This window comes from Neodiprion lecontei, chromosome 2 (genome assembly GCF_021901455.1).
Source record: "Neodiprion lecontei isolate iyNeoLeco1 chromosome 2, iyNeoLeco1.1, whole genome shotgun sequence".
Taxonomy (NCBI): Eukaryota; Metazoa; Arthropoda; class Insecta; order Hymenoptera; family Diprionidae; genus Neodiprion; species Neodiprion lecontei.
The window spans coordinates 29206503-29217309 of NC_060261.1; the positions used below are offsets into that span (position 1 = coordinate 29206503).

General features: G+C 37.5%; 1 protein-coding gene across 1 annotated transcript in view; it reads left to right on the forward strand.

Annotated features, from left to right (window-relative positions):
* LOC107226259 (RING-box protein 2) overlaps window positions 1–6006 on the forward strand; it is a 52259-nt gene extending 46253 nt beyond the window's left edge. Inside the window, exon 2 of the mRNA XM_046732946.1 lies at window positions 4048–6006. Within this exon, the coding sequence (XP_046588902.1) occupies window positions 4048–4229 (182 nt within the window). The 3' untranslated portion in view covers window positions 4230–6006. The remainder of the gene's footprint in view (window positions 1–4047) is intronic.
* Window positions 6007–10807: the final 4801 nt, after the last annotated feature.

Here is a 10807-nt window from a genome sequence, read left to right on the forward strand (position 1 = left end):
AGAAGTTTCATATACATATAAGAAGTATGAATTACGTCGATTCTTAGTTTTTTCGACAATGATGCTTGACCTCGAATTATATAGAAAAGGCGCGAAATTTGGTGGTCCGCGATTATTATTCGGGTGTTAAATAAGCAATCAAAGATTAACAACGCAGACTTGTCAACGTCGTTGACGATGGGTGATAAAGAAAAGAAAAAAAAAAAATTGGCGAATTAAGACGTTATCACGGATCAAAAGTCGGTTACTGATCTGCCTCACTGTTTTTAACACAACTCTAAACATACTGCTCTCGATGTATGTATACACTGTTTTACATACATTACGCATGTGTCTTGTCTACGCAGAGATAAGAATTTCGGTCGTGCGATTTACGTCTAACGATTAATTCGCTTGCCATCGTTATAAGTAACATCATAGAATCTTTAACATCGATTTAATTAGCACCTCTGATAATTCAAGTAGATAAGCAATTATCGACATATCACGTACCGATGCCCTGAAAAATGTGGCTTATTTTTTTTTTTTTACAGATTATGTGCACCGAATTACCGATTTCCAGTGATTGGTGAGCAAGTAAAAATCGTTGTAATCGCAACTCGTGAATTCGTGTAATTAATTATTCATAGAATTTATGTGAGTCTGTTTAAACTCACGGTATGAATATACTTTTGAGATTTCGGTTAATCGTAGAATAAATATGAGTATTCGGTTAACGAGAATCATAATGTACATATTTGCGGTGGGATTTTACAAGCTGAAAGAAATTGTTGATAAGTATGAAAGAAAGATTGCAAAGGTCTTTTACATTACACGTGAGCAGACAATTTTTCTCAGTGCTTGCTTGGTTAAACAATTGTTTTTGGCCCCGGTAAATTCGCTCAAATATGACATACCTAATTAATATCGAAATTAATTCTGGACTCGTGAAGAGAATCGAAAAAAACGCCATTTTCGTATTTTTTAATTACCATCGTCTCTATATCCCATGTCATACATTTTTCTCTTTACTTTTCAACACCTTTGGTGATATAAGAAAAAAAAAAAGATTGGTTTAATTCGGTCGAAAATCGCTTTTTCGAATTTCAACGAATCTTTACGTTTTTGAACCTGTAGAATAGGAAAACATGTTTTTACAAAATGTCTGTTGGTCTGTCCGAGAAATTCCCGCGATGATCTTGAGAACAGCCGAGTGAAAGATCCGGAAACTGATAGAACTTGGCAGCCACTCTTTCCTTTTCGTGGTGATGAAAAGTATCGCGAAATAATTGTTATATCGGTTTTTTTTTCATGCCAATTATCGGTTGTAGAATAAGAACTGAAAAACGCAATTTACGGTATCGAACTTTTATATTATTAAATTGAAAAATGGAATCGAAAATTAAAAGTATCGACTTCAGAGGTCTTGAATATTGAAAACAAAAAAGTATCATAAATATTCTACCCAGTTGTTTTTATGATAAACTGAAAGTTTTAGGTTTCAGTTACAGATAAGGGCCTAACGAGGTTAAATTATTATAACGGTATAAGCATAACGCAACTGCGCAAGAACGTAAAATCTTTTACTGTTAGGTATACCTATTCAACAACAATTTTTTTCCGTACATCGGCACGTAGCAAAACGACAAAAATTATCGAGGTCGTGCAGCACATCGCCAAAAAATGGTTTCCCTGCAGTAAATTTCATTGTGTGAGTAGGCGCTAGATTTCTCTCTGACTTTACGCTTCGCGACTGCAGTAATCGATGGTTATGCGTCATAGAATAATTATTATTTCATATATGTAAACGCACAAATGAAACTTGGAATTTCGAATTTTCCAGAGTTTGTTTATCGTAAGTACCTTACATAGCTTTTTCTTTATCGAATCATATTCGAATTTCCCTAGATGGTGATAGGCATAATAGTTTGTTTAATTTATAACATATCTTGACTCTGTACCTTTGGATTGTATCCTAATTACACAAAATTAGTCTCAGAACTTGAACTGTGAATTTCGGAAACTACATGAATAATATTCAACGGATTTTCGAATTATTGGACAAGTCAGGATGTTCGGTTAAGGAAGTCGTTAAATTTACATAATCGCAAGCTGCAATGATTTTCCGATAACTTAAAGTCAAACAAATACTCAAATTGTGAAAGAAAACTTGAATATGTTGATTTTTCATTCGAAATCGTTTGAAAATAGTTGAAAATCTTTTAGATAATTCATTTGACTTCACTCCACGATGGCTTATTTTGTCGGAAAACTATTTCTCACAAGTGCACTGAAACAGTTATTTTCCCGGCAAGTAACGAATGTAATATTGCTATTTTTTTAAATCAATATCAGTGCAATATTGAAAAACTTAATATCTACCGGTACTAATGTGATAAAAAAAAAATGGTCGCGCTTGGATCGCATAGAATCGTCCTCTCGACAAAATAAACCGCAGTGGAATGAAATAGACCGAATCTATGAGATTTTTAACCAATTTGAAGCGATTTAAAATAAAGAGTCGATATTTAGGTTCCGGTTTATAACAGCATCAGTGCTTTGTTTCATTTTTCTGCATTGTTAGGAAAATTTTTGTAGCTTGCGAGTATACCCTGTATTTTATTAATCCACAATGTGCTATTTTTTCGTAATGAAATAAGCACAGAAGTGTTGATTTTTGATTTTTGATTTTTGATTGAGCAAATTAATTCTTCTGCTAAAAACGCTGAATTTATAATCAATGAATTTTCATATTTTCTTTCAAGTTGGCATTTATTTCCGCTCGCACTCTTTACCCAACTTAAAGGATACGTGATTCTTCCAATTAAGATTTCCGGACGTTTTTTTTTTTTTACCACTTTCTTATTTTCCCCGAAGAAATGTCCAGTGAAAAGCGCTTTTACATAGATAAATAGATAAATAGATAGATCTGCGTACAGATACGACAAGTATGATTTAGATGTAAGTACCCACTCGATATAGGAATATTACCCCGTTGAAATATCGCGAGTGCGATTAAACCCACGCTAGGATTTATTGTACACGCGGAGCGACAATTATATGGGCGCTTAATTTGCGGCGATCGTTTTAATTGATACCATGCGAAGAAGCGGACCGACCGGTGCGGTTCGAAAAGTGACTTCAGGATTGACCCCCGCCCATTGGGGAAGCTGCGGCCCCCTGGGACGGGTCAGGCTGTCGAGGTCGGCGTCGTCGACGTCGCGGTTGTTAAATAAATTGGAAAAAATTGCGTACGAGAGAGAGAGTGGGGGAAAACCCATGGAACCAGCTCTTCTACGTCTGACAATCAGCCGATACAGTGGAAGTTTTATCAATCATAACCGCAAATGAATTTATACTCCCACTTGGCACGCGCTAACTCGGATCGTCAGCCGAGCTCGATCGACGGTTAAATTATTGTCGGGATAAGGGAGAAGAAGAAACGCGTCTTGGAATTCTCGACTGGAACTTTCCGGCGCAGTCCAGCGAGGCAATTTGCGTCGGGTAAGATCAACGCGTTTGTCACCTCACGATCCCTCCTAATTATTATTTTAACCCTACGATTAGATCTCGCATCTTCATCGAACACTTCGAAATTTCTTACACGCATCTATTGGTTCCCTGCGAAAGGGACTCGCGAAATAGTAGATTACGCAACTAGTTGGCAAAATACGCGATAAAATAAAATACATATTATTTGTCCCAACTGAGTGCGCAAAATAATACATTATATATTATATAGTTCCGCCCTAGTGCGGGGATGAGGTATTTTGCGCACTCATTTCGGTACGGAAAATCGAATTTTCCGCACTCGGTTAGGAAAAATAATTGGCCGGATACTCAACGAACGTGAAAAAAGTCTGTGATAGTTTTTAATGTAAGAAAATTAGCTCGTCAAATCTCAGTAGCGGTTTTTTTTTTTTTTTTTCTTTTTTGTAATCGTATTTTGTGATGGCACGCTGTGGTTATATGTCATTAGCAGCCATTGAGCGAAAGTCTTTGTGATACCTTTTTCTTTAATGCAAGTGTCTCGTTTGTTAATCGGATTTTACTCTCGATTTGTTTCAGATGCTTGTCTGCGATGCCAGGCTGAGAGCAAGAAAGATTTCTATGGAAAACAGGACTGCGTCGTCGTTTGGGGGGAGTGCAATCACTCTTTTCATTACTGCTGCATGTCACTCTGGGTCAAGCAGAATAACCGTTGTCCCCTGTGTCAACAGGAGTGGTCAATTCAGCGTATGGGAAAATAGCCGAACCGACAAGTGTCGGTTATTTGCCTAAACAATTATGCGCGCGCAATAACGTCAAGCTTCGTTCTTCCGTGTATTCGTTTCGGTTTTTATTTTTCGTACAACCATTTTCGTTGTATTTTTGTCCTTCTTTTTTACATTCCTAATTAGTTTCTTTTTTTTTTTTTCATTTTGCTTCAACTTCTTCGACTCGAACTCTGGGATGGCTCTATGACGGATGTATAAATTATCAAGTTTATGTTATAATGCGTTAAGATAATTTCTTGATTGTTATACGAGATGATTTTCATCTAGGACGGAGGTATATATGGGAATAAAAATCGTTTTAATTCGTAACAAATCATTGATTATAATAAAATGAGTTATACAGCCTACGAATAAGAGATTTTATTCCCGACTCAACCGGAATGTTCACTTGTTTTACTTTTATTTTTTTTATTCCCCGTAGCTGCGGGAAAAAAGCAGCACTTTGCTCCCAGATTTGTTGACCTCATACTTTCCGCAAATTTGAATCGCTGACTTTATTTCCTTGTTACACAATGTACTATTATGGTAAATACACTACATGGGAAAAATGTAATGTAGATTTTACATTTATTCTTCTGAATATATATCGACAACACTTTTTTGGAGTCAAATCTACCTCAATTATGGTAGATCTACTTAAGAATATTGTAACTCTTACTATTGGTTTTGTAACTCTTATTATCGGAATTGTAAATCTCGCCACAATTGCTGTAGATTGACTTCCAAAAGAGTGCAAAAAATCTACAATATTTTTCTTTCCATTTAGGATTATCATTATCTATAGGTTCTCTTTCTCTGTTTGTTATCATTCATTTTTAATCTTCCGTATTTGTTTTTCAGAAAAAAATCTCCTTCGTTAAACGATTGTACAAATAAGAATACTGTAATTGCAAGTGTGAACCCTCGATGTTGACAAAACTTACAATTAGTTAGATGTACAGTTTTTTTAATTATGTTCAACGTTTTTTTATTAATAATCATTTCTACCTGAAGTTAAGGCTTATACGTGAAAAATTTAAAGAGAAAAAAGCGTAGAATCAATTTCTAAAGAATGAAATATCCCATTAGTCATTTTACTTCATTTCCAACGTATTTTGATCTAGGTTATTCCAAACGGTAAAATACTTGATATATTTCCTAATATCGCTGGAAGTAATTCAAACTGTTATAACCCAATCAGAAACAAAGAATAATGTTCAATTTACCGTTGCATGAAAATTGCAAATATAACCCAAGAACAGCGCATGTCTTGCTGTGGCAAAACAATTGCACAAAATGTGCTAATATGTTCAATATTTTTTTTCTTTTTTTTTAATTTAGGGTTTAAACATTTCGACGGCACTTCTTGTTTTCGTTTATATCGATGAATTAAATTTGCAGACTGAAAAAACCTCTACTTTTTTCTATGTGTGCAACATATCATTTGTTCTTATCGTACATTCAAGCATAATATTAAATCTTCACATTGCCAGACTCATTAGCAACCGTAACTATTGTGAAGTACTTTTCATGGAGTAAATCAAACTATTCTCGTACGACGTCTGCTGTTTTATTCGATTTAGTTTGTTACTTAATAACTCTGAAAATTACCATAAATACTTGATCACGGTATCGATGTAGCCAAAAAAAGGTTCTCCGTTGAATGAACTGAAAAAAACAGATAGTTATCGCATAAATATTCACAAAGAGGAAAACTCTTCCGAAAGGCAGCACTTATACACTACGTAATTAAATATTATACAGAAAAGAATTAATATAATTATATAATTTTCAAACGTATCCCACACTATCTCATGGTGCTAAACCATAAAGAATCGCTGCAAACGTATGAACCTGTAATGCCTGATTAATTCTTTAAGATATTTCGAAGTTGAATCGTACGTGAATAATTGTCGGATGTACCGAAGGCATAATTATTTGCGATAACTGCGTAGGTACAGAAGACGATTGCAGTGTCGCGAACTCATCAGTCAAAATATGACGATCATCGCGTTACATCCTTGGCAATTTATCTGCATCAACAATATTCTGACGTAGAAAATAACGACGCGACATCCGTGAAGTGATATACCTATTGAATGAAAAATACAACACGTGTGTACGCGTGTTTATACGCTCTTTTTATTCTCATATAAAGGTTAATCGGCCCCAATTGCGGCCGATGAGTCGAGCCTGATGTAACATCGAACCCCGGCGTCGTCACAGACTCGTCGAGGCGTTGCGACGCCTCCTGCAACGCAGCTGCGTTACGTTACGTTGCGTTGCGTTTCGTTGCGCCAACATTCGCGTTGTCAAAGTACAACACACGCAAACCCGCTTCCTCGGCATTCTAGGTAACGGGCTACATGATTGCAGTCACGAAGGTTATACTTAAACGTGGTCATGGTGGGGAGTCTCGCGTCACGGAGGCTCGTCCGAAGCGGACCAATCAGAGGTTAGAAAGGCGACCGCTCCCCCGGACAGCTGTGCCGTCTGGAATTAACCTCGGGATGGTTATTCTCGTGCCTTCCTTTTTCTTGCTTATTTATTTTTCCCTCCTTTTTTCCCTCCTTTTCTTCTTTTTTTTTTTTGGCTCGTCTTCTTCGCGTCATTGTCGCCGTTCCCGCATGGCGGTATTTCTGTCTGACTACGGTTACTCGGAATTCGAGGCACCAGCGAATCGAACGGGTGTTTTCCTCCAGAACTTACTACGCTGCAACTTCGGCGCGACTTCGTGATTGCGATGATAATCGCCTGTCCGATTGCTCATGAAGTTACACCTGAACTTAGCAACATCGTTCGCATTTGATCACTTTTTTTTTCATCGCGACGAGATGATGCATTCCGGAATAACCGGACACCGGGTATGTATCTAAATATAAAATTGTATCTCGGGAGTGAACCTGCAGACGTGCTGCACTTCTTGCTGACGCGCCATGCGGCGAGATAACTTTTCGAGCTATATTCGCAGTTATCTGGCTCCTGTCGATGTCGGAATTGCTTCTCGACTATTCTTGCCGTCGTTTTGTTTCGGGTAAAATAGCGACCGGTCAATTCTGGGCACTGTAAATCACCCCAGAGCCGAAAGCAAATCACAAGCGTGTCAATGGCGGCCATCTTGATATTTAACTAGCATTTTCATTGGCACGTGCAAAGTTTTTTCACCAACAGAATTATATCTGTGCCGCAGATTCGACCGAATACATACCTTTCCTTTCTGAGTAATTTCAGATACGCCAGCGAAACGTACTTTCATTTTACTTGGGTAAAAATCTTGTGGTACCTAAAACAAAATTGCGCGCAGTAGCAATTCACCGGTGAGGCATCGCTCTCACTAGCCTCTTTTTGTCGCTTTACCGACAGTGAAGAGCCTGCAACGAATGGAATATTTTATGGTACACGATATGTACATTCATGCACATACATATGCATATCCAAGGCGTCGCGTTTTGGGTCGGGTGATTTTCCAAGACCCGCTGCGAGTGAGTACCGAAACATTCCCTATATGAACATTAGAATCTTCATTAGTTACTCGTTTATTTATTACAGGAAAAAGTGTGACGCTGCATTTTTGTGGTTTTGAAGAAATCTGGCAACATAAGAGATATAAAATTGTGTCTCTGAAAAAGAGTCTTGGACTGATTACCAAATATTTGTCCAGACAGTCGTATGTAAAATGGTTTCTTTTTTTGTAATTCGAAAGAACTAAGACATCTTTCTATATGGACATACAATGCGATACACCCATCGGCAAATATCAGCACTCGCTTTGTCATTTCCATTCGTTTATCTTCGCGCTAAGAATATACACAGCGAACCTTCCAGAAGCTTTCATCCTTCTCGCACGTTCCACTTTTCAAGCGCTCGCGCTCACTATAGTCTTTAACTGTTTACCGTGTCCAGCTGGAGAATCTCTGGAACGTTCTATCGTCTTGTTAATCCGACAGCAGTCTAACCCCGTTTCGCATTGATACTCTCTCCCTAGGTAATACAATTCTGCCGTCAATTACAAGGCGAAGAAACAGACGGTTGTAATCACTAAACAATACGAGGGCAACCAGAGAGCATTTCTATATTGTCAATAATCACCATAATATATGCACCGCCCATATACAGTGCAGGGTGTAATAATCGTCGCTCAGAAGATTCTAGAGCTTCTCTTTTACCGGGGCAATGAGCCGCGGTTCGTTTAACCAGCTATCTGAACGGATGAAACTTGACTCTTCATGCTTCTGCGTACGATCAAGCGAAATCCTACCCGTTGCTCATGACATACCCTTGCCGGAGTGCAGGTACGATGTGCTTGGTGCATTTTCGAACGCAACTTGTTCTTGAAGCTCGTTCTGGAAAAACCAGGAGAAACTGAGCAATAGACTAAATTAAACCGATCGATTCCAAACTTCCTGCAAGACTTCATTCGCATACGCATATTTGGAGCATACGGTACGCGGTTTCAAATGATTTCATATACTTTTTAAATACTGTCTACTGATTTTGTACAATTGAAAATTTTCTCAGTGCGATTCTCGTTTTTTCCTCATACTGATTTCAAGAACAAAGAAATGGTTGCAAATTGATTACAATATTATGAAATGTTCAAGCATGTTTTAGCTTTATTTTGACGTGAAATCAATATGATTCCGTGAAGTTATTGCGCAAAAGATATTCGATGCCGTGAAATTGGAATAGGCGGTCGTTTGCACCGGGTGGAGGAATCGATTCACTGTAAAACGAATCGATCATTTCTTTTTGTCGGGTCTTGTGATCTAACATTGCTCGAAGCGAATTCCAATCACCGTGGCCGATACGCTGTACGTAGGCATTGCATATTTATATACAACACAGGTTACAATGAAGTATCGTGCAAGTCATTCTTGGAGGCTCGACCTCGGAATCAACGAATCAGGAAAGGCCATTCGACGTTGCGTAAACCACCTGCGGTTAGATAAGTTTCTAATAACTTATAATTTAAGTGGAAAAGCCTGACTTCCAGATAAGCCAACCCAGTTGTGGGACTTTTATCGCTGTTACATACGTGTTTTATGTATACATACACATGACATACTTACAACGTACATCGATGCCTGTACGTCGAATACATTTACTTGCGTACGTGAGCTGAGAGAGTTTCTTTTTGGCACGTGGAGTCGAGGATAAAAAGAAAAAACCCCAATTATATCCGGCCACCAAGTTCACCACACAGCCTACGTACCATTGGCGTAGAATTTACCACGACTTGAGCTCTTATACGGATATTTTAGCGTATTTTATTTTCTTAAGAGCCGAACATAATCGTATGATCGGAATAACCACGTTTTACGAGTGAATTGCTGACTACAGATAAATTCGCCAGAATGAGAATAGCGTGTTTTTCGCATCCTGCGCAAATGCAGTGGTGCACAAAATGTAATTTGCTACATGCCAATTCATTAGCCCGCCCTGGAGCTGAAATAAGTCTTGACCCGTGCAGCTACCGCAGCCATAAAAACGCATGTCTCTGAATTAGGATTTAAGTAGCTAACTTAAACGTTGATGCAACGTCAATATGGCCGCCGTTAATACACTTGCGATTTTATTCTAGCTCTAAGATCATTTCCAGTGCTTACCAGCTGCCGAGCGCTATTTCACGCCCAACACAAAAACGGCAAGAATAATTTACAGCTGTGAGTTCATCTTCGAAAGGACTTCGGGAGCTGAGAATCCGACTCGAGAAATTCATTTGTATCCCTGACTCTCAACCTATGATATATTTCGTCTTCGAGGTGAAAAGAAATTCTCATAAGATAAGTGAACCAGTTATTCACACGTTTATTATTAACCCTTTTATTTTCCAAAATTATAAATTGACAGCACAAATTGTGAATTTCACAATGACTAAAACCAATCGATAGAGGGTTACACGCTACAAAGTTATTTTTTGGTAATTTTGCCCAACCGTTTTTATCCTCACTGCTATAGTCGAGAGAATTTTAGATGATATCGGTTAAAACTGGTGAAATAATATTAATAAACACTGAGTATTGGAAAAAAGATGAAACAAGAAGAAGAATGAACCGTGCAATGCGCATTACGGAAACATATAATGAAAAGTTATACGTGAGATGTAAGTTAGATAACGGGACGTGCATGTGAACACTTTAACTTCTTTGTATTACTGCAGCGTTTATTTGTACCTACAAGTAAAATAACAAACCATTATATGTTCAAATTCAATTGAATCGTATGTTTAAATAATCCTTGACCAATATTAAACTTTGCGTATATATATATGAGTCAGAATAATTGGACGAATTTTATGATTTCCAATGAAGTTCCAGGTGGTAAAAAAAAAAAACCATTACGAGATATTATAATCGTAATGATCTTCCAACCTCTGAAACTTGGAAAGAAATGTAAATTACTTAATGAACGATAAAAAAACGATTTTTATCAAAGTTTGAGAGAATTTTTCAGCAATATTTCGATAACTGACACCAAATTTTTTCAATATATCCTTAAACCTAACATGAGCCAAAAGTCTCTACTAAATACAGAGTCAGAGCAACTTTGGATATGGGTTATATTATTCTCGA